The sequence below is a fragment of the Zonotrichia leucophrys genome, chromosome 20, assembly GCF_028769735.1.
Source record: "Zonotrichia leucophrys gambelii isolate GWCS_2022_RI chromosome 20, RI_Zleu_2.0, whole genome shotgun sequence".
Taxonomy (NCBI): Eukaryota; Metazoa; Chordata; class Aves; order Passeriformes; family Passerellidae; genus Zonotrichia; species Zonotrichia leucophrys.
The window spans coordinates 14654406-14677045 of record NC_088189.1 but is presented as its reverse complement, the minus strand read 5'-3'; the positions used below and the strand labels follow the sequence as shown (position 1 = coordinate 14677045).

General features: G+C 59.3%; 3 protein-coding genes across 12 annotated transcripts in view; 1 reads left to right on the top strand and 2 right to left on the bottom strand.

Annotated features, from left to right (window-relative positions):
- Nucleotides 1-6806, top strand: part of DLGAP4 (DLG associated protein 4) — a 155724-nt gene extending 148918 nt beyond the window's left edge. For all 10 annotated transcript variants that reach the window (XM_064729782.1, XM_064729784.1, XM_064729786.1 and 7 more), the window contains 4 exons: nt 204-613; nt 2368-2459; nt 3997-4149; nt 5196-6806. In XM_064729782.1, coding sequence (XP_064585852.1) covers nt 204-613; nt 2368-2459; nt 3997-4149; nt 5196-5411 — 871 coding nt within the window. In that variant the 3' untranslated portion in view covers nt 5412-6806. The remainder of the gene's footprint in view (nt 1-203; nt 614-2367; nt 2460-3996; nt 4150-5195) is intronic.
- A 3528-nt stretch (nt 6807-10334) lies between these two features.
- Nucleotides 10335-16353, bottom strand: TGIF2 (TGFB induced factor homeobox 2). Its single transcript, XM_064730026.1, has 3 exons — nt 16303-16353; nt 14997-15232; nt 10335-11629 (listed from the first exon to the last, which is right to left on the bottom strand). The coding sequence occupies exons 2-3, from the start codon at nt 15195-15197 to the stop codon at nt 11096-11098; spliced, it is 735 nt and encodes a 244-aa protein (XP_064586096.1). The 5' UTR covers nt 15198-15232; nt 16303-16353; the 3' UTR covers nt 10335-11095.
- A 4566-nt stretch (nt 16354-20919) lies between these two features.
- Nucleotides 20920-22187, bottom strand: LOC135456367 (myosin regulatory light polypeptide 9-like). Its single transcript, XM_064730154.1, has 2 exons — nt 22014-22187; nt 20920-21587 (listed from the first exon to the last, which is right to left on the bottom strand). Exons 1-2 carry the CDS (start codon nt 22141-22143, stop codon nt 21415-21417), a joined length of 303 nt encoding a protein of 100 aa, XP_064586224.1. The 5' UTR covers nt 22144-22187; the 3' UTR covers nt 20920-21414.
- Nucleotides 22188-22640: the final 453 nt, after the last annotated feature.

Sequence of the window (22640 nt, the reverse complement as noted above, 5' to 3'; positions counted from 1 at the left end):
AGCTGTAATTATAGTCATGCGTCAGCCTCTCGTCTGAAGGGCCGGCTGCAGTAAGCAGGCAACCTTGTAATTGTGTGTGAGTGTGGTGTGTCTGTGTGTGAGGAGGGGCAGGGGGCTCTGCTGTGCCCATGGATTTTGGTGTCACTGTGGAAGGCCAGCCAGGCTGAGCCCTGCTATTGAGCGATGGCTTTTGATCCCTGCAGGAACAGCCACTCTCGCAGCATGTCCTCCAAACAGGACACAGACTCTGACACGCAGGAGCCCAATAACTCCAGCTGTAAATCATCTGAGAGAAGCCTCGCTGAGTGCCCCCAGCACAACAACTCCGTTGGTGTTGATGCCTCCACCAGGCAACCAGCCAAGCCCTCACAGATTAAGAGAAACCTCTCCTATGGAGAAAACAACGACCCGGCCCTGGAGCCTTCCTCTCTCCCTCCTCCTGACCCCTGGCTCGAGAGCTCCTCCACGTCGCCGTCGGAGCCGGCGCAGGCGGGGCCCTGCCGGCGGGACGGCTTCTGGTTCCTGAAGCTGCTGCAGGCAGAGACCGAGCGCCTGGAGGGCTGGTGCCGCCAGATGGACCAGGAGACCAAAGAGAACAATCTCTCTGAGGAAGGTGGGTGGGGGCACCCTCCAGCAGCTCCTCCCCCGAGAAGGGGTAGGGTTTGGGTATTGGGTTGGTTAAATTGTGGCTGCCCCATCCCTGGAGTGTCCGAGGCCAGGTTGGACAGGGCTTGGAGCAGCCTGGTCTAGTGAAAGGTGTCCCTGCCCATGGAATGAGATGAGCCTCAAGGTCCCTTCCCTCCCAAACCATTCTGTGAAATTGCTGACAGCCCCAGAGCCAGAGCATGGAGATGAGGATGAGATGAGGAGTGCTTTTTCCTTGGATAGGGTAATGTAGCTTCCTGTAGCAAATGGAGTACAATGTAATGCTGTGATGCAGCATGAAAGATGTACAGGGCATGGTGTGGCTTCTGACCACTCAAAACTGCTAAAAGCTTAAATGGATTTAATCTTAAAAAAGGTCAAATGGAAAAAGCTTTCAAGGAGGCTGTGGCCTCTTCCTGCCTCACCCATTACTGTCAAACAGGCAGGGGAGACCTTAGCTGGCAGTGGGGCAGAAGGAACACAACTTTGGAGCCTGTTTGCTCAGTTCACTTGATGAACTGGTCTTTAAAGCAAAGAAGAGGTTTCCTCACATGGGAAAGCCTCACTGAATTTGTGCTGGGTACACCAAAAGCATGGAACAGGGAGCAAGAGGCCAGTTGATTTTATGGGGTTCAGTCCCAGCTAGGCTTGTTCCTCTATTTTCAAACGCCTTGGCAAAACCCCTGGGCTTTTTGCAGTGGGAATCATGCCTCTGGTGCATGCAGAGTGACAGGAGTGGGTGTCAAGGCTGCAAAAGGCAGGATCTTTGTGTGGAGCCTGGTTTTGATGTTTTTAAAACCTGAGAAAGGTGAAACAAAGGTGAGGCTCAGTTTTAGCTCACTGTCACTGCTGAGCTAATCCCTAATCTGATTCCCTGAGGTGCTGCCTGGCAGGGAATCTCCCTGCCTTGGGGCTGGTCTGGCTTGACCTGTGGCAAGGAAAGGCAGTGAGACCTGCATGGCACTGTTGTGTGTGCCAGGAGCAGCTGCATGGCACTGTTCTGTGTGCCAGGGGCAGGCTGCCTGGTGGTGTCACCACAGCCTTGGTGGGTTGGAGAGCCCAGGGTGTGCTCACCCAGCCAGGAGCTGCTGGGCAGGCTCAGGGGCAGCAGCAGGGCAGGGCTCAGTGGTCCCTGTTGGTGATGCAGCTTTGCAGGCACATGGGGCTCTGAACCTGACTCTGGGAGGGAAAAGCCCAGACTCTGTTTCCTCTAATGAGCAGAGGAACATGTCCATGCCCAGAGGCTGCTTGGAAAACCCATTAAGAGCAGCATGAAGTCCTGGGTGTTAAAAGCCCTGGCCTGTGTGTTAATCCCTGCTGGTACAGGGAGGCTGGAGAGTGGTGCCTGTGTCACCTTTGTCACCTTTCCCCTGGGCAGGGCTGGGACAGCAGCAGCCTGGGGTCTCTAAGCAGGTGCCAGCAGACTTGGCTGAGGTGGTGCTGGTGGCTCTCTGAGGGGCTGAGGGCAGTTTGAGGAGCTCCCTGCCAGCTTGGATGTTGTAATGTCCTCAGCCAGGTCTGTGTTTGGCCTGCCAGAAGGAGCAATGGCAGACAAATTAGTCGCAAAACATCTTGTGAGAGCAGTTGGTGCCTTGAGGATCTCTGAAATTCCTTTTCTGATGACTCCAGTGTTTGCTTCAGAAATGCTGGAGCTCATTGCAACTCTGATGTCTGATCAATTCAGGTCTTTTTATTTATTTCCCTTTTTTTTGTCCCTCACAGTCTTAGGAAAAGTCCTGAGTGCAGTGGGCAGTGCACAGTTACTAATGTCACAGAAGTTCCAGCAATTCCACGGCCTCTGTGAGCAAAACTTGGTGAGTGTGGATCTCTTTTTCCTGGTTTCTGAGGGGATGCCTCTCTCTGAACAGCACTACAAGGACTTGGTCAGTGTTAACAGGCTGCAGTCCTTGTGGAAACAAAGCCACAGCCTGCAGTGCCAGCTGGGGAAGGCTGCGTTAGCACAGAGGTGTCACAGACATCTTTTGTGAAAAATCCTTTCTTAAGATTTTTCCTTGTGAGAAGCTGCAGTTTCAGCAACCAAATGTAAACAATGGTTATCTGCTGCTGTGGAATGCAACAGGTGGATCTGTGATTGGTCTCATGTGGATGTTTGGATTTACTGACTACTCATAGCAGAGCTGGCTCTCGCTCTCTGTCTGAGACACAGATCTTTGTTATTCATTCTTTTTTATTCTTAGCTTAGCTAGCTTCTGAGAACTTTTTCTTTCTATTCTTTTTAGTGTAGTCATAATGTAATATATATATCACAAAATAATAAATCAAGCCTTCTGATCATGGAATCAACATTTTCGTCTCTCTCTCATCCTGAAAACCCTTGTGACCACGGTCACACAGAGGTGCCTCCTGCTTCTGAAGGGCTTTTTGAGGCAAACCCCTGAGGCTGGGCTGGATAGGGGGGCTGTTTGAAAGGTCTGCTCTTGACCACACATGCTCCCTTTGCGTTTGTGGCTGGTGCCACTGTCCCCAGGCCACTGGAATTGATCTCTGAAAGGGAATGCAGGGCTTTGCCCTTGCTCAGAGCTGACCTGGCTAATGGGCATTGATGGAATCTGCGGTTTAGTTTTCCCGTCAAGCTTTTTGGTAATATGGATTTTGCAAACTTCCTCAGAGGTGAATTCCTCTGTAGATGTAAAATAATCTTGGAGAGACTTGAAGAGCAGGAGGGGGTAAAGTGCTGATCCCAGCTGAGCAGCAGCACCAGCAGAGCTTTGTGTGAGCTGCTTGGATCTGATCCCATGTTTTCCAGGGTCTGTGGTGGTGGTTCAGCTGTCTGGGAACTGGCAAAATCCTATTCTTGGAAGAAACTTAAGCTCCTTAATATTTTGCAACCCAGCCTGAGAAGTACTGATGCTTTCAGGTTGTTTTGGGCAGAAATGTAGCAAAATAATTTTGCTCATGAAAGCTCAGTTTGGCTCCTTGGAGTGCTGCACATCCAGGCATCAGAGCTGGGTTTCCATTTCCATTATTTGCCCCCTGAAATGGGAGTCTCTGTGTAAGAACCGAGTGTGGTCACTCTGATTGCCACGCTGGGCACCCACTGTTGGATGTTCCTGCTGAGGAGTTAGTGCCAGCTCTGGGTGTCAGGTTCAGGATTACTCTGCTGTAAGGAGGAGTGCTTACAAGGAGTCAGCACTTGCTTCCTGAGCTTGGCAGAAATTATTTGGGCGGTAAATGATGGCTTTGTGTGTCCATGCTCAGGGCTGGTGTCTCCTGTGGCTCCTCACTGAGTTTGGTTGCAGGCAGACATAAAAGGGGTGAAGGTGCTATTCATGCTGTTCTGCTGGGTGTGTTCTTTCTGAAATGGGGTTTTTAATGCTTCTCCCCTTGTAGAACCCTAATGCCAATCCCAGACCCACAGCCCAGGACTTGGCTGGATTTTGGGATCTCCTCCAGCTGTCCATTGAAGACATCAGCATGAAGTTTGACGAGCTGTACCACCTCAAAGCTAATAGCTGGCAATTGGCAGAGACACCGGAGAGAAAGGTGAGTGAGGGGCACTGGGGAGTGGCCACAGCACCTTGTTGTACACATTTGGGGTACCTGAGGTCTGATTTTGTCTGCAAACAGATGCTCCCAAGGGCTTTTGCCATCCTGCACTTGTCATCTCACAGCCTCGTAAGGCACCAAGGCCATTCCACTTGAGTAATAGTGGGAACAGTTTTGTGCAAGGGGAAAAGGTGTTGGATGGAGAGAGCCCAGAGTGGTGGGCAGTGGTGCAGTGGCCTCAACTATTCCTAGCACTGTGTAGATAGATTTAACTATCCCTTGTGCCCAAGTAATGTGAAAAGCAAATTGAACCTTTGAAAAATGCAGCAGAGGTGGGGTCCTGGCTCTGCCAGTAAGGGTAGGGAGGACTGTGACTCAGGGCATGGTGGCTTATTAAAATTTTGCAGTTCCACATGAAGTTGTGTCTTTGTGCTGCCTGTGTTGTGCTCTGAGCTGCAGCTGAACCAGACAATCTCTGAACTCCAGGCCACTCCAGAGGAACCCTATACCATGGAAGCTGCATGGAGGGGAGGGTTAGGCTGGATAAACGGAAAAGATTCTCCCCCAGAGGGTGCTGGCACTGCCCAGGCTCCCTGGGGAATGGGCACAGCCCCGAGGTTGCCCGAGCTCCAGGAGTGTTTGGACACTGCTCTCAGGCACAGGGTGTCCTGCAGGTGTCCGTGCAGGGGTTGCACTTGATGATCCTGGTTTTGGATCATCAGCCCTTGGGTTGTGGACTTCCATCCCAGAAAATGTCCAAGCCAGGTTGGACACAGTCTAGAGGAAGGTGTCCCTGCCATGGCAGGGGGTGGAACTGGGTGATCTTCCAACCCAGACCATTCTGTGATTCCATGATTGTTGTGGGTCCCTTCCCATGCAGGACATTCTGTGATTCTGTGAAATGCAAAATGGCTCCTTGTAGAAACGGGGGCAGCTGATTTGAGGGGTGTGTGGCTGCAGAGCTGCTCTCCCCAGGGCTGAGCCGGCGCCCAGCCACGCACATCTGTATCAGGTGTGGGTTTTTCCTTCCTGTCTCCCTAAAGGAAGAGAAGAAGCCACCGCCTCCAGTGCCAAAGAAGCCAGCCAAGTCCAAATCGCAGCTGGGCCGGGACAAAGGCTCCGACTCGGACAAGCAGCGGCAGGAGGCGCGGAAGCGGCTGATGGCGGCCAAGCGCGCGGCCTCCGTGCGGCAGAACTCGGCCACCGAGAGCGCCGACAGCATCGAGATCTACGTCCCCGAGGCCCAGACCCGCCTCTGAGCCCAGCCACGGCCAGCCCGCGGCTTTTATAAGTCATTAAATGGGAAAAAAAGGTTCTCTTGAAACTAGTGTGATTTATTCAGTCTAGAGACAATGAGCCATCCTTGAAAAGGGCTCCTGAGTTGGCTTTTTTCTCTCTCAGCTTTAAGTAATGAAGATTTTAACAAAAAAAAAAATACAAACAAAAAAAAAATTAAAAAAAAGAAAAAATGCCCCTCGTTTTCTCCCCAGCTGTGGTGTTGCTGAATGGACTGGACAGACTCCTGGGAACTCCAGCCCCTCGACTTGGAACTTCAGTCTTTTTACTTGTTCTATCTCATGAGAATTATTAGCTTGTTTACAAGAAGAGGACAAGAAAACACGAAGCCTCGAGCACTTGCCGTGCTGTGTTCTTCCTCCTCCTCAGATCTGTTCTGCCCTTCTCATCCTTTATTTTTCCCTCCTCCTTCTCCCGTTCCCCACCCTTTGCATGGTTTCGGTTCCCGTGTCCGGACCCCCCTGTCCCCGCAGAGAGCACCTGTGGTGTGTGATCCCTGCTGCCCTCTCCAGCCAGCTGGGCTTTGTGTTCCTGGGGTGGGGTGCTGGGCTGGGGGAGGACGGGCACAGGGGGCCCCATCTTCAGCTTGTTGGAGGGAGAGGACGCCGGGGCTGTGGAATGTGGGGTTGAAATGCAGCCCAGAGCAAAATGTGCAATAAACCTGGCGCAGGGGACCCCGAGGGCCGGAACCCGCTCCGGAGCGGAGCTGAAGGAGCACAGAGCACGAGCACAGCACTATGGTTTCCCTCCTCTTCCCCTTCCCACACCGTTGTCCTTGGCTGGCTGGTGGAGAGAGGAGCTGCAGCGGGGGCTGTGGGGTCAGCGTGTCCAGGAGGAGACAGGAGGGTGTACATATGCACATATACACTTAGTAGTACCTGTATAGTAATTCCTACACACGGATCCTGCCCACGCCACCGCGGGGGTGGGCAGATGTATAGCATATATTTTTACATGTACTATATCTAGATGTGTGTCCAAGTGTGTGTAAAAATATATACCCTGTGTGTAAGCAGATGACTATTTTTTCCTTATCTCCCTGCTCTCTGGGTAGAGGAAGGATTGCTAAATATTTTTTAGCCCATTTTTTCTTCCCCTTTGTAGGTCTCCTTTCCGGTCTGGCTCCTCGGAGCCAGAGCTGCCACCCCCTGATTCTTTGCCACCCTCTCACACAGAAGGTTTTTGTCCCATCCTGAGGGATCTTGCTGGGGATTTTTTTTTTTTCCTCTTCACACGTTTGAACAAGTTGGGAGATTGTGTGCTACTGTCATGGGGGTGGAGGTGGAATCCCAGTGGTTTCAGTGAGAGTGTTGGTGATCCAGAAGGCAAAAAATAAATAAAAGTGAAATCCTGAACGATGCCTGCTGCCCTTTGTGTGCTGTCTGGGGCTGTCCATGAACACTGCTCTGAGGTCTCTGCCCTCAGCCATAGAATTCCCAAAGCTTGGCTGTGCTGGGATTCAGATTGGGCTGGAGGTGGGGGTCAGGCTCTGCTCTCAGGGAACAAGTGCAAGCAGCCTCAGGTTGCTCCAGGGGAGGTTTACATTGGATACTGGGGGAAAGTCCTTCATGGAAAATGTGGTCAGGGCTGCCCAGGGCAGGGGGACAGTCCCCAGCCCTGGAGGTGTTGGAAGGGTCTGTGCAGGTGGCACCTGGTGGTGCGTGGCCATGGCAGGTTTGGCAGCAGCTGGGACTCCTCTTGGAGGCCTTTCTCAAACATAAAGATTCCGTGGGGGCAGAGACTCTGTTGGGTTGCACTGTCGGGTTTTGGGGCGGATGCAGCTTTAGGAATCACTGGCAGAGAAACAGGGAAACACCGAGGAGATGTGGGAGTTTATTTATTTATTTTATCATTTACTTTTCCCTGCTGCTGCTCATGGAATGGTCAAGCTCTTCTTGCTGCCCTGGGCTGGGCTTGCTCATAATATTTATATTCTTATATAACATGGATTTGTATATATATAGGTGCATATATTTTAACATGTAAGTGAATTTATAAAGATGTAGAAATTAATTAATTTTAATATGGTTTTGTATCTTATAATTAATACAATATTTAAAATTCCCCTACATGTATTAAAATACATATACAAATACAGAGGTAGATTACATACTTCTATATGCATATACATATAAATATGTGTAACACGTGTACAAAAACGTGTTATACGTATTTAGACACACCTTTTATAAATCTGGGAATTATTTGTGGCAGATATTTAACACCCCTTTTGTAAATAATTTCATGCCCACTCCTTGAATCCACCTGTTTTGAGCCCAAAGGACAGGGGCAGCCAATCACGGGGCTGCCTGCGATCACGTGGGGATGGTGGTGTCACGAGATGGCTGCCTGCCAATCACAGCACGCCGTGACGTTTAGCAAAATGGCTGCGCCCTGCCATAAGATGGCGGGTGAAACAAAATGGCCGCCCCCAGTGGATACAAGAGGTGAGGCCGTGTGTCACAGTACTTCCGGGTCCTATCAACCAATCACAGCACAGTATGTACTGCTGCGGCGAATGGCCGTGAGGCTGCTGGGAGAGGGCGGGCCTGGAGGAGGCGGTGGGCGTGGCTTCCTCGTGTTCCGTGCCGTGCTCGGGCAGGCCGGGCGGGAGGGTGCCGTGCCTGAGTCCCTGTCCGTGTCCCGTGTCCCGTGTCCCGTGTCCCGTCTCGGCCGGGCGCTCAGCCCCGCGCTCTTCGGCACCTGGAGCCACTCCCGACTCTTCCCGCGGCTTCCCCGGGCCGAGCCCGCGCCTCGCGGGGCCCATTCCGCGGGAACCCCCGGGAATGCCCCGCGGCGCCGGCTCGGCTCGCTCTGCCCGGCTCGGCCCGGTCCCCGCCCGGAGCGAGACCACGCCTGTCCCCGGGGCCACCCTAGGACAGCTCCCGGCTCCATCCATGCGCGAGGGTCGCGCTGCCTCCGGCACAACCGCGGGGCTGGGGACCCTCGGCAGGCACAGCGGTCCCGGGACCCTCGGGGCTGCACAGCGGTCCCGGACCCTCGGCAGGCACAGCGGTCCCGGGACCCTCGGGGCTGCACAGCGGTCCCCGCTGCCTGCGCTGTTGTGGGCACAGCCCCGCCCCAGCCATGGGCAGCACTGCCAGTGAGGGTTGCAGGGTCTCAGCCACTCGTGTGGGGTTTTGGGCAGGGTTGGCAGTGGAGGAGTAGTTTGAGATGTAGGAAATGCTGGGAGAGCTGGGAGTGTTCAGCCTGGAGAAGGGAACACTCTGAGGGCACCTGAGAGCCCCTTCCTGGGCCTAAAGGGGCTCCAGGAGAGCTGGAGGGGGAGAAGGGATGGGAATGGCTGCACATTATCAGAGATCAAGGATATTGGGAAGAAATTCCTCGCTGTGAGGGTGGGCAGGCCCTAGCACAGGTTACCCAGAGAAGCTGTCACTGCCCCTGGATCCCTGGAAGGATCAAAGGCCAGGCTTGGAGCACCCTGGGGTAGTGGAAGCTGTCCCTGCCCATGGCAGGGGGCTGTGCCTACATGGTCTTTACAGTCTTTCCAACCCAAACCACCCTGGGAAGTACGCAGGCCCTGCCCTGGCTCCAGCCCCCCACTCCCCATGGGAATGTGCCCCACCCCACATTCCCACATCCCTCACCCGGAGCACAAAGCCCATGGACAGTGGGGGACACCCGGGTGCTGTTCCAGGGTGGCCCAGGGGTTTCTCCCGGGGGTGGAGAACCAAGTGAGACACCCACAAAGGACACATCTCACTCTGACACACAGCTCATATTTAAAAATAACAACCAAAACTAAAAAAACTTTTATTTGACAATAGAAAAACAAACAAAAAGATATTTACAGTAGTTTGTTATTTCTCCATAAATTTAATTCCAATAACTCCTGCCCTCCCAACTCTCTGGTCCACCCCAGGGCAGCAGCACCAGCCCCTGGCACAGGCACAGCTCGGGGGAAGGAAGGCACTGGGGTTTGACTGGGGCAAGAGCAGAAGGCCAAAGCGCCTCTCCCTCCCCCAGGGCAAGGGACAGAGCTGCAGGGGTGACAAGGTGAGTCCCAAAACTGAGGACTTTCCCTGGGAAGGAGACAAAGGGAAAATAAAGGCCGGATACAGAAATGGAGATGGGAGTGAGAGGCACACGATGGGCACCCCCAGCACTGCACAGGGCACCTGCCCAGGTGATGCTGTTGGCAAACCTTCCCACAGCAGCCCCTCCCTGGCACCTTCCTCTGAAGAAATGGGTGGTGGGAACACACCAGTCCCCCAAATCAGTGCTTTTCCCTTCCAGCCCCTTCCTCCCCCTCGGTGCTCTCCCCCTGCTCTGCAGAGCTCCCAATCCTGCGGCTTTACCCCCTCCGGTCATCATCACCTCATCTGGTGAATTACCGAGGGGATCAGCGCTGCCATGGCCAGGGTACAGTCACTGAACAACCCACCTGTGACAGGGCCCGGCACAGCGCCGGGAACAGCAGCGACACCCGGCCAGTGCTGCCGGGGACAGCAGCGACACCCGGCCAGGGGCTGCCCAGGACAGCAGCGACACCCGGCCAGGAGCTGCCCAGGACAGCAGCGACACCCGGCCAGGAGCTGCCCCGGAGCCCAGGAGCTGCCCCGGTCCCCGCAGGCGCAGCCATCCCAGCTGACCCCAGTTTGTCACTAGAGGTCCCCAGCACCGCACGGCCGCGCTGCGAGGGGAGGGGACAGGGAGCGACACCTCCATCCTCCGCCCGCCCCGCGCTGCCTCCCCGCAGCCCCGCGCTGCACTTGCAGGACGCACATGGCCGTGCCCGCACCACGCCTCTTTCCAAAGGTTTTATGGAAAAAAAAATACAATAAAATAAAAAAGGAAATGAAATCGGGTACAAAATTCACAGTCTCAGCTCTGCCCGGGCTTGCGCTCACTGCTCCGGGCACAGCGTGCACACATTCGGCATGAACGCGAGGGGAGCGCGGGGAAGATGTGGAAATGCTTACAGAATAAAAAAAAAAAAAAAAAATTAAAAAAAGTAATAATCATGTAATAAATCACAATTAAAGGGAAAATGTTTCAACAAAAAACTTGCTAAACAGCACCATAGAGATTTCTACTGGCAGCATCCAGAACAACCTAAAAAGGAAGAGGAGGGTCCTATTTTTTCCATGATAAAATGCCACAGACTCCATGTTTCCAGTTCATCTGTCCTTTGCCCTTCCCTGGGCGAGGCAGGCCCCCTGGCCAGCACCGAGAAACAGAAAAGCCCCCAAAAACAAAAAAGGGGCCGTGGGGGAAGGGTGGCAGGGAGAAAGAATCAGAGATATGGGAGACAAAGCTCTTCAGCCACAGTCCTTACACCGGCATTAAAAACCCAGGTTGTCTCTGTCTCCCTGACAAACGGCGCTGGCTGGACCCTTGCTGGCAGGAGAGGAGGAGGTCAGCAGGTTTTCCAGGGGAGCTCAGTGCCCGGCAGGGACAGGGCACGGCCAGCGCCGGGCTCGGGCACACACCGGGCACCGCGCTCGGCAGCCGGGGCATCTCCGGGGAGGATGGCGGGGTGGGACCGGCCTTCCTCTGCCGCCCCGGCTGCCGAGAGTCACCGGAGCCCCCGGGGCAGGAGCCGCTCCTGGACGGGCCGTGGGGGCGAGGCAGAGGCCGGAGGGTCGGAGCCCCGGACAGGGCACCCTGCGGGACCCGGCCCGGGCTATTTGGGGGCTCCGGGGGGCTCGGCGTGCGGAGCCAGGGGCAGCTGCCCCCCCTGCCGCTGCCGCTCCAGCTCGGCCGCCTTCTGCAGGGCCACCTCCACCAGCAGCTGGAAGCTGCTGAAGTCGTCCCCGAAGAGCTCGGGGGGCGTCGGGGGCGGCGTGTTGAAGAGTCCGGGTGTGGGGCTGCCCGCCTCGGCCCGCGCCAGCAGGGTCAGCGTGCTGCTGCTGCCGGGGCCCGCCCTGGCCTCGGGCCCGGGCGGCTTCTCCCACTCGGGGCTGTGGGCGCTCACCACGGCCAGCGCCCGCGCCGGCTGGCACAGCACCCGCGGGCACACCGACATGGACAGCACCTTGGAGGCGCCCGCGGGCGGCACCACGAGCAGCCCGGCTCCGGCGGCAGCGCCCCGCGGCACGGCCGCGTCCCCGGCCTTGCCCCCGCGGCGGGAGATGGTGAACTGGTTGGGGTCCTTGCCGTCCTTGCGCAGCATGTCGGGGAGCAGCCGCCGCCGCGCGTTGATGAACCAGTTACAGATCTGTGAGGAGAGAGGGCGGCGGGGTCAGCCGGGCCTGCAGAGCAGCAGCAGCGGCTCCCCCAGAGCAGCAGCGGCTCCCTCAGAGCAGCAGCAGCGGCTCCCTCAGAGCAGCACCGGCTCCCTCAGAGCAGCAGCGGCTCCCGCACAGCCGGACTCCCCCAGGCCCCCCTCAGCCCTGCACCCCTTCCCGAGCGGCTCCGCAGAGGCACAGCCGGCGCTGGCACCCACGGAAACCCCAGCACCGGCTGCTTCCTGCCCAGCACCGCCCGCCCGGGGCAGCCCCTTCCTCCCTGGCCCTGGCCCGGCCGCCCCGGCCCTGCCAGCCCCGCTCGGGGCCGTGCCCGCGGTTCCTGCTCTCCATGGCAGCCGGGAACGGGCCCAGCCCGTGCTGCCCCGGCCGAGCCCGCCCGGCACAGCAGCCGTGCCCGAGCCCCGGGGCTGGGGGGGCTCAGCAGAGCTGCCCAGGGCAGGAGGGGCTCGGTGCTGTGCCAGAGACCCCGGCTGCAGGCACAGCACAGCCCCAGCCACAGCCCATGGCATTGCACAGAGCCGGTCCAGAGCCCACCCTGCAGGTCCCCAGCCTGGGGACAGGTTTTCCTTCTCCAGGTGCCCCATCCTGGAGCTCAGCCCTGTTTCCACACTGCTGCCAACCCAAACAGGAGCACCGAGGCTGCCAGAGCAGATGGATGGCAGGAGAGCAGCACAGATGGAAAACCCTAGAAGCCATCAGGTGATGGAGCTGCAGCCCCTCAGCCCCTCACAGGGACAGCAGAGACCTTCCTGTGCCTCTGCCCACAAGCAGGGTCACAACTCATGCTAAAGGCTCTCCCAAACTGCACAGCATGGAGGCTGCATGTCTGGCAGCCCTTTGCCATTATTGAGCCTTGGCCATGAATTGTTTCAGCATCTTTATATAAAATGCTGCATTTTAATAACTGCCTTCTTCCTAGAAAACAATTAGAATAAATCAAGGGGGAAAAAAAGTCTGATCTTTCCTAAATCAACAGCTATGGAAAATATTTCCCCCAAGGAGAGAGAACTTGCCACAACTTCAACCACAGCAAGACCTCAGCTGTCGTTTTTTTTTCTTTATGACAATATTTGGCATTAAAACTCTCAAACACACCAGTCTTACTCCCTCTTCTGTTCCAAACCCCCTCCCTTGCAGGCCTTAGCTGGGTCCCCTTGACAGAATCCTGGCCATCCACCACTGTGATCCCCAGCTAGAGAGGTGGACTACCAACAAAAAGCCCAACTCCTCAGGGCTGAGAACCCCCAAAATCCAGCCTGTCCCCACCACCATGCTGCTTCCAGCATTCAATTCTTATTGGGGAACAGTGCATGGAGATGGGGACACACAGCCACTGTGACAGCAGGCACTGTCACAGAGCTGGGACACGCTCTGGCTCTGAAGCAGTTCATTGGGTTCAGTCCCTCCCTTTTCGTCCCTTTGGGCAGTGTCTGTGCCCTGATGCCACAGCAGGGCACAGGCTGGGCAAGCTGCTGCTGTCCAGGAAGCCTCAGTGGGAGCAGGTGCCACTTTCCTAGTGCTGGAATTCCTGCAAGGGAGGCACAGGGCTTCCTGCTCCCCCGGATCCCTGGCTGCCATGCACAGCTCCATCTCCCCAGGCCATTGGAGCAGCCAGGGGGGCACAAAGAAACACCTGGGGGGTGGCCAGTGGCTGTGGCAGAGGCCTGGGCCAGAGGGGCCAGATCAGCATCACAGACTGAACCCCACAGCCAGAGCATGGGGTGTCCCACGGCTCCCCCCAGCAGGCAGAGGGAGCCCCAGGGGTTGCTGCTGCAGCCCCTCAGGCTGGCACTGGGGATGCCTTGGGGCTGGGACCCCTGCACAGCGGGTACAGGGGGCACACGCTGGCTCTGGGGTCACCTGGGGCAAACAGCAGCTGGCACCCAGCAGGGTCACCCCTCAACAGAGCCCACCCGTGTGCCAGCCCCTGCCAGGTCCCAGGGGCTCAGGGCACTGAGAGCCGGGCACCTGCCAGTGCCCCTAAGCCCTGGGGGGCTGTGCCAGGCACTGCCAGTGCCCCTGAGCCCTGGGCAGCCCCCGTGTGCCAGGCACTGCCAGGCCAACTGGGGCCAGCAACAGCCCAGCTGCCACAGGCCAGGCCTGTCCCTGACTCAGCCCCAAGCTCAGCCAGGGGCTCCAGGCTGTCCCTGAGCAGCTGCTGGACACGGTGCTGGGGCACAGCCAGCACCCACAGAAACACCCTGAAGTGAAAGGGCAGCTTTGCCCTGCTGCCCAGGGAGAGGGCAGGCAGACAGCCATGCCCACACTCGCTGTCTGGGCTGGGACAGCTGGCCAGGACTGTGCTGAGCCACGGGGAGAGGAGCCAGAGGTACAGAGGAAGCTCCAGGAGAGGAGCAAACCCACCAGCCCTGCCTGCTGCCTGCACCCACTGCAGCCAGACCCAGAGAGCAGAGAGCAGCCCACAGCCTGTCAGGCTGGGAGAGGGGCACGGGGCCCAGGGCACAGGGCCAGCAGCTGGGCAGGGCCCCCCAGACACCCCAAACACAGCAGGGACCGCAGCAGAGTGGGAAGGACAAGCACTGCTCACCCCCACTGCTGCCCAGGGCTCCTGCCTGGGCACCCACCCTGTGCCACATGGAGAACAGCTGGGAGCAGGACAGGGAGACTCCTGGACAGGGCTCCCTTAATGCAGCTGGTGTAACTGGGACCGGCCTGCCAGCCCAGGGCACTCCAAGTGCAGCCCAGCCTCTCCCTGCTGGCTAAAATCACAGAATATCCTCAGCTGGAAGGGATCCACAGAGATCATCAAGTCCAACTCCTGGCCTTGCCCACCCCAGGGCTGTTCTCTGCACCCTCTGTGTGCAGGGGGTGCTCATCCTGCCGGGGGTGTCCAGGGGAACGGGATAAAGAGGCAGCCCCCAAAACCCTCCCACCTGTGCAGCTTTTACTGACAGCATCCAGCCTGTCCCCACTCCAGCCCCTCCTCCTTCCAGCTCCAGCACAGCTGCTCCCAGGGCTCAGACCTGTCCCAGGAAACACTCTCACTTCACACAGGTGCCTTTCCTTCCCAAACATCCCTTCCCTCGCTTCCTTTCTGCCCTTCTGTGGCAAATGATCCCAGCCTGCCCAGACCTTTGGGATCCTCAGTGGTGTTCGGCTGTCCCACACCGCATGGCAGTGTCCCCATGGCAGTGTCCCCATGGCAGTGTCCCCAGCATGGCAGTGTCCCCAGCGGTGTCCCCACACCGCATGGCAGTGTCCCCATGGCAGTGTCCCCAGCATGGCAGTGTCCCCATGGCAGTGTCCCCATCATGGCAGTGTCCCCAGCATGGCAGTGTCCCCAGCGGTGTCCCCGCGGGCGGGGCCGGCTCGTACCTGCAGCACGGAGAGGCTGGTCTGCCCCGAGAGGCTGAGCTTCTCCTGCTCCGAGGGGTAGGCGTTGAAGCGGTGCTCGTACAGCCAGTCCCGCAGGATCTTCACCGACTCCTTGGGGAGGTTGCCCCTTCTCTTCCTCTTGCACTGCGAGGGGTCAGGGGATGTGGCGCCGTCCTCGTCCCCCGGGTCACTGTCCGACATGGTGGAGCTGCCCGCGGGGCCGCCCTGGCTGGAGCCTGGCGAGGGAACCGGAGAGAGCTGCAGGCGGTGTCCGGCCGGGGGAGGGGAAGGGGCCTCCCACCGACCTCCCCCCGCCTCCAGCGGGGGTCTCACCCCCTCCGGGCCCGCCCGAGGGGGAATCCCGGGGCAGAGACCCCCGGGGGGGGGACACAAACGACAGGCACCGGCGGGACAACGGGGGCACCGAGCAGAGCCCCGGGGGTGCGGGGGATCGCAGCGCACGCAGGGGCTCGGGGGCACTCGGGCTTCGGGGGGCACCGCAATGGGGGGGGGGGGAAATCAAGCGTGGGGTAGGGTGGAGGAGGGGAAGTTAAAAACAAAAACAATCTCAGCAGGAGAAAGAGGCCGGAGCTGGAGAGTGGGAGAGGAACCACGCGGGGTCATTGTGCGGCGGGGATGGAGGCGGGGGCGGCTGTCACGGGCCGGGGCTCGGCGGAGCGGGGCTCTGAGGCCGGGCCCCGCCGCCCCTCCGGCCGCAACAGGCGGCGAGGGGCCGGGGCCGCCCACACAAAGCGGGGCAGCGGCGGCCGAACCCCCCGGGCGGCGGGGGCACAGGGCGGCCGGAGAGCGGCCGGGGAGCGGCCCCCGCGCTCCGCCGCCGACCCCGAGCCGTCCCCGGGCGGGCAAACTCCGCCGTGACTCCGGCGGGGCCGGGCGGGACCCGCGGCCGCAGCTCCCGCAAACTTCGGGAAGCGCCGGCGCGGCCCGTCCCGCTCCGTCCCGCACAAAGGCTCCCCCCGCGCCCCCCGGGATCCATCTTTGCGCTCACCCCCGGGCCGCCGCCGCCGCCTGGGCGCTCGCATGGGCCGCGCCGGGGTCTCGGTGCCGGGGCCGGTGCGGGGCCGTCCCGCGGCGGCGGGCGGGCAGCCGGGCGCGGCGGAAAGTTTTGGGTGGGCGGCGGTGACAGATGCCGAGACAGAGTTCCCTTTGTTCCCGAGGAGGCAGGAACTCGCCGGGCCCCCCGCCCCCGGCCCCGGCCCCGGCCCGCCCGCCCCCGGCTGTCACCGGGCACCGGGGCCCCCCCGCCCCGCCGATCCCCCCCGCCCCGCCGAGCCCCGGCCCGTACCTGGCGCCGGCGCAGCCCCGGGCTCGGCCCCGCTGCCGGACACGGCCCCCGGCGGAGGGGGCAGGGACAGAGCGAGCCCCGGAGCCCCCGCGGCCGCCGCTGCCCCGCGGAGCTGCACCCGCACGGGGGCCCAGCCACGCACGGCACCCACGTGGGGACAGCCAGCCCTGGGGACACCCAGCAGGGACACCCCCTTTGGAACTCCACCCTGGGACACCCCTTTGAAACCCCACCCTGGGACACCCAGCAGGGACACCCCCTTTGGAACCCCCACCCGGGGACACCCACGCAGGGGTGCCCCACAAGGCACTGCACAAGGTCCTTCCCCTGGCTGAATGCTGCAGCTGGCCCCAGGGGTTACCGGTGCCTGTGGGCAGGGGACAGGGACAAGGACAGGAGCTGCAGGGGCAGGTGTGGGTGACAATCCTGGGGACCTCAGAGCACCTTGAAGTTCCACCAGTGCCTCGTTTTGTCTTTACCAGATGGGAAATCAGAAGCCCAGCACATCACTGCTCCCGTGACACAGGAAGGTGTTTCCAAGCAAAGGTGGTGACTGAGAAGGAACCAAGTGGAGCCCTTGCTGTGCCATGGCCATCAGGCTGGCCAGGGTCTCTGGAAGCCTTTCTGCTCTCCCTGTGCCTCTCCCTGACCACAGCAGAGCCCAAGGTCACCTTTGGAGTTTTGGAGACCAAATTGCTCCGTTTATGAGCTGCTGGTCCAGGGTGTGAGGAGCATGAGATCCCCCCAGCCCAGCTGTGTGTCCCTGTGCCCTGTGGGGCTGGGCGGCATTGTCACCTCTGCCAGGTGCTCCGTGGAGCCCAAGGGGATGGGTCCATCAGGGATCCCCCAGAGCGGCACCTTCATCGGTGGGAAGAAGAGAGAGGAGCTGCTCTGAGCCGTGGTGCCACATCCCAGTGCCTGAGATGGACAAAGTGCCACCATGGGAACCCTGCCCTGCAGCCAGCCCAGAGTCCCTGTCCTGGGGGGCATCTCCTGGGGATGTCCCTTCTGGGATGTCCCTCTCTTGTCTTGGGCACAGCGTGGGCACCCCCAGGGCCTGTGTGCTGCTGGGGCACAGCCCCAAACCTCACCCCTGCCCCACCTCTCCCCACCAACCCTGGCCTTGATGTCACCTGCCCCAGGGGCAGCTCTCCCCTCCCAGGCTCCACCACCTGTGCTGCAGCTCCCCTCCCACCCCTCTTTGCTGCTTGCAGACTAAAAGATGGGAATCCCTTCATGTGTTGGAAAAAGCTACAAAATCCCTTCTTTCCTGGGCTATTCTTGCTCTGGGAAAAGCAGGATATGTGGTGCAATAAGGGATTAAATGGCAAAAGAAAAAGGAGAACTCCTTAAATCACTTATTTTGTTGCTCCTAAATCTTCCATGACCTGAGTGGAACTGTGTCGGGACCCGGTCCCCGAGCTCAGCCCCCCCCGGGCTGGGCCGTGAGCCACCCCCGGCTCCCTCCATCTGTCTGTGCTCCCTGTGGAACAATTTGGGAAAATCCCATCGGGTGCCTGATGGGAGGAGCCCGAATCCCTGGGCAAGCCCAGCCTGGCATCCCGAGAGCCCCCGGCTGATGGGGACTGAGGAGCCTCGGGGATGAGGGGCCAGGGAAGGGGCTGAGGAGCATCTCCCTGCCCTTCCCACTCCGAGCTTGTCGTGCTGAGCCTGCCCGGGCCCATTGACATGATAATACTGCTAAACTTCAGCAATTTGAACAACAATCGGCCAACGAGAGCCTGAGGGGGAATGCTGGAAACCCAGAGGGATTCTGGGAGGCCCAGGGTGATGCTGGAAATCCCGGGGAAGCTGGAGCTCCCAGGGGAAGCTGGAACTTCCAGGGGCATGTTTGGCACCCCAGGGGGATGCTGGAATCCCCAGCCAGACTCCCAGGTATGGGCACTTCCCAGACCAGACTCTCCATCCTCTGCCCACTCTCTGATCTTCAATCTGCATTTTTAGCAAGGCAAATTGGATTTGTGGTTGGCTGTGCTGGCTGTTTGCTGCCACCCTGCCCCTGGGGCCACTGCTCCAGCAGCAGGCCCTGCTCCCTGCTCAGGCCACTGGACCTGCTGCAGGCTGGGATCCCCCAGCAGGAAAAACCCCTGGTCCTGAGAGCTGGGATGCAGCTGGAGCCCCTGTCCTGGGCACTGCAGTCCCTGCATCTCCTCTGTCCCTTCCCACGGGAAGCTCTGCTCTGGTTCCTTCCTGGAGGCCGTAGGGCAGAACAGACCCTCTCAGCAGGCACTGCTGTACCCTCTTCCTCTCTGAGGTTCCTCTAATTCACATCTCTGGACATGGCACGAGGAGTGTGGGGACACCAGGAGCTCAGAGCACTGCTGAGAGCACTGAGAAAAGCAAACATTGGGGTCAGGGGGTCCTGGGCTGCCCTGGGAGTGCCACAGAGCAGGCCCAGAGCTGGGCTGCCCAGGACGGGACACAGGGACAGACTGGACAGAGTCCAGCACAGGGCCATGAAGCTGATGGAGGGACTGCAGCGTCTCTGCCATGAGGAGAGGCTGAGAGAGCTGGCACTGCCCAGCCTGGAGCAGAGCAGGCTCAGGGCATCTCATCCCTGGGCATGAAAAGCCAGGGGGAGGCTGCAGAGGGGACAGGGCCAGGGACAGCCCGGGGGCCTCGGGCACAAAGTGACCCAGAGGAGGGGCCCTCCGAGCTCAGGAGACACTGCTGCACTGGGAGCAGCTCTGCAGCTCTTCTAGACTGGCCAAAATGTTCACCTAACTTGGTGTCCCCCTGCCCCAAGTGAACACTTCTGAAAAGAATGGCTTTATATTGCTGCTATTTGATACCTTTGAAACCAGTCAGGTCAGGTCCTGCTGCTGCCTCTGCTGTTTGTGATGCAGCCCAAGGACAGGGGACTTCCTGGGCTGCCAGTGCCCATGGCCAGGTCACATCCAGTTTGTCACCAGCAGCACCCCCAAGTCCTTGTCCCAGGGCTGCTCCCCACGCAGCCATTCCCAGCCTGTGCTGTGCTGGGGCTGCCCCAGGTGCAGGACCTGCCCTTGGCCTGGCTGAGCTCCATGAGGTTCACGTGACCCCAGACAGTTTTGGAGTTTCACAGATGCATCAAATCCCAGAATGGTTTGGGTTGGAGGGGATGTTAAAGCCCATATCATTCCTCCCCCTGCTAATACCTTCCCTATCCCAGGGTGCTCCAAGCCCTGCCCAGCCTGGCCTTGAACACTTCCAGGGGTGGGGCAGCCACAGCTGCTCTGGGAAACCTGTGCCAGTGGAGTAAGTTTATTTACTCTTCCCATAAATACCTCAGTGTCCAATAACAAATTTGTTCTGCTTTGCTGCCTCAGGGCTGAAGTCCCACGGTGCCACCACAGCCCCAGCAGTGGAGAGGCAGCTCAGACCCAGCAGGTTTGGCAGCTGCTTGGGGCAGCAGCTCTGACAGCCCCAGGCTGAGCTGTGGCACTCCCAGCTGGAGCAGCTGCGAGTCCCTGAGTCCATCCCTCTCTGGCACTGCCAGGAGCTGGGCTGCTCTCACAGGGATCCCTGGGCTCAGAGGGGCTCAGCAGCACTGCCACATGCAGCTGCCCTGGCAGCCCCTCTGCCCCCAGCTCATGCCCCAGAGGGATGTCTGTGGATCTTCTCTCTGCTGGGTGTCACAGTGAAGGTTTTATAAATCATCCAGGCCTCCAGAAGCCTTCAGGCCTGGGATTTCTCTCTGGCTGTGGGAGAATTGTAGGTTTTCCCTGGCACAGCAGTGAATTAAGGAACAAGCTTGGTACCCATGAGGCTGGAGGTGCTGGTTTGGGGCTGCTGCTGCAGAGCACAAGCCCTGACCCTGGGGAACTCCCTGGAGATCACAGGTCACCCTTTCACATCTGACAATTTACTTCCTTTTTCCTGGTCTTGGTAGTCCCTGCAAAATAGGAGCACTGAGACCAAGGAGAAGATTCTCATCCATGGATCATCTCCCAGGTGAGAGAGTATCAGGGGCCTGGAGTGTCTCTGGTGCCTCTGAGCCCAGCAGATGCCCATGGTGCTCCTACAGACCCTACCCAAACTTTCCCAGCACTGGTGGCACCTCTGCCATGCACTATACCTTCACCAGGCTTTGTGGGTCTGTCCTGCCATTTTAAATAAAGAATTGCTGGAAACTCGTGCCTCCCTCCAGGGCAGCCTTCAAGCAGCATTTTAAGACCACATTTCACAAGGTGGGAGCACCCCATGCTCCCACACCCCTGTCAGGGAGGGGACAAATAACCAAACCAAGGGGACAAAGCTCCTCCCCATTTCTCATCCTCTGTGTCTCTTGCTCCCCCACCTGTGCAGGGTGACACAGAAGGGTGGCCCAGCCCCTGGGACCCTGGGCCAGCTGATGTGAGCAGCATGGCTGGCACTGCCCATCCTGACACAGGGCTGAGCAGAACGGCCTTCAGCCCACCAGCTAAGGCAGAAAATGATGTTCAAGCTGATTTTGCATCATTTGAGAGCAATTTGGCTTCAGAACCAGGCTGCCCCATTGCCAGGGGCCCTGGGTGACGAGGGCAGCAGGCTGAGGAGCTGCAGTGCCCAAAGCCACCTTCCCAAAGCCCTGGGCACAGCACGGGGGCACGGGGCAGCACACACAGCACACGTCTGTCACACCCATCAGCCTTTATACACCCTCCAGCTTCCTGAATCCCCCAGATCTCAGGCTCTAAAGCCATAAAGCAGCCAGGGAGGAGGGACAAAGTGGGGGTTCTTTCCTGAGGGGGGAGTGTGGGAGGAGAGGGAGAGAGGCTTTTCCTCTGTGCTGTGGCCCTGAATGGGGCTTGCTCAGGCTGGCCCCAGACAGATCCCTGCAGGGCAGCAGGGGATGCTCGCCCCAGCCCCGGGACCAGTGGCATGGTGGCTTTGAGAGGAGGTCACAGCAAGGCTGGGGCGCCCAGTGTGTGGCAGAGGTGATGGGAGGGGAAGGCTGGATGGGCACACGGCAGCACAGCGATGGGAGTGCGCCCGTCCAAGCGTGTCCTGGTGCAGGGTGATGGTCCTGGGAGGTGTTTCCGTGGGAGGAGTCTGCTGTGGGGCAGCAAGGGGGGCCAGGGGGCGGGGGATGTGCAGGGCATGGGCACAAGGGGTCAGTGGCCGCGGGCTCTAATCGTCCTTGTCCTTGGCGCCGTGCTTCAGGATGCGAGTGAACTCCACGTAGTTGAAGTTGCCCTGTTTGTCGATGGGCGCCTCCCGGTACATCTCATCCACCTCCTCGTCGGTGAACCTGTCCCCCATGGTGGTCAGCAGCTCACGCAGGTGGTCCTCGTGGATGGAGCCTGTAAGGAGGGCAGGGGGCAGCGTTAGCAGGGGCACCAGGAGGGCTGGGCACAGCTCTGGAGCTGCCCGGGGACTGTGGGACTGTCCCTGCAGTGCTGTGGCTCTGGAACTGCCCAGGGACTGTCCCTGCAGTGTGTGGGCCAGCCCCGTGCTGCTGCCCGGGAACTATCCCTGTAGTGCTGTGGCTCTGGAGCTGTCCAGGGACTGTCCCTGCAGTGTGTGGCTCTGGAGCTGCCCGGGGACTGTCCCTGCAGTGTGTGGCTCTGGAGCTGCCTGGGGATTGTCCCTGCAGTGTGTGGCTCTGGAGCTGCCTGGGGACTGTCCCACTGTCCCTGCAGTGCTGTGGCTCTGGAGCTGCCTGGGGACTGTCCCCGCGGTGCTGTGGCCCAGCCCCATGCTGGCTGGGCACAGGGGCCGGGCTCTACCTGAGGCCTCCTCGTCGAAGCAGGCGAAGGCGTTGCGGATCACGTCCTCGGGGTCGGTGCCGTTCAGCTTCTCGCCGAACATGGTGAGGAACATGGTGAAGTTGATGGGCCCTGGCGCCTCGCTCATCATCCCCTCCAGGTACTCGTCAGTGGGGTTCTTCCCTGAGGACACAGGCAGGGCTGGATGCAGGGCCCTGCTCCCCAGCTCCCATGCAAACAGCTGGAATGGCTTTTATCCATTGCAGATTGATCTGCTGGCTCCTGTTCCCCCAATCCACGAACAGGGGAAGGGAGATTCTGCCCAGTGCTGCCCCCTCAGCACCTCTCCTGGTGCTTTCATCTACACCTGAGAACAAGTTCTGCCTTGGGGGAAGTGCAGTAATTATTTGGGGTTACTGGGATGAAACCCGTGGTTATTCCCACCCCCTGGCAGCTCCGAGGAGAGGGGCAGCAGTGTCCTCACACCAGCCCCGTGCTGCTGATGTCCCCAGCACTGCTCCCCCGTGGGTGCAGAGGGAGGGTTCAGCTGCTCTGCTGGGGGTCCTGCCCCCAGCGCTGCCCCTCTCTGCTCCCAGGCCCCCCAGGAGGGAGATCCCTCCCGTGTCAGCAGGACCCCCAAACATTTGG

Bases quoted from the DNA above. Each gene is read 5' to 3' on its own strand.
- LOC135456367 (XM_064730154.1), bottom strand. From the start codon at position 22,143: ATGATGAGCGAGGCGCCAGGGCCCATCAACTTCACCATGTTCCTCACC. The intron at 21,588-22,013 runs GTAGAGCCCGGC...CCCTCCTTACAG, and splicing joins CTTCGACGAGGAGGCCTCAG to GCTCCATCCACGAGGACCAC.
- TGIF2 (XM_064730026.1), bottom strand. From the start codon at position 15,197: ATGTCGGACAGTGACCCGGGGGACGAGGACGGCGCCACATCCCCTGAC. The intron at 11,630-14,996 runs GTACGAGCCGGC...CTCTCCTCACAG, and splicing joins CCAGCCTCTCCGTGCTGCAG to ATCTGTAACTGGTTCATCAA.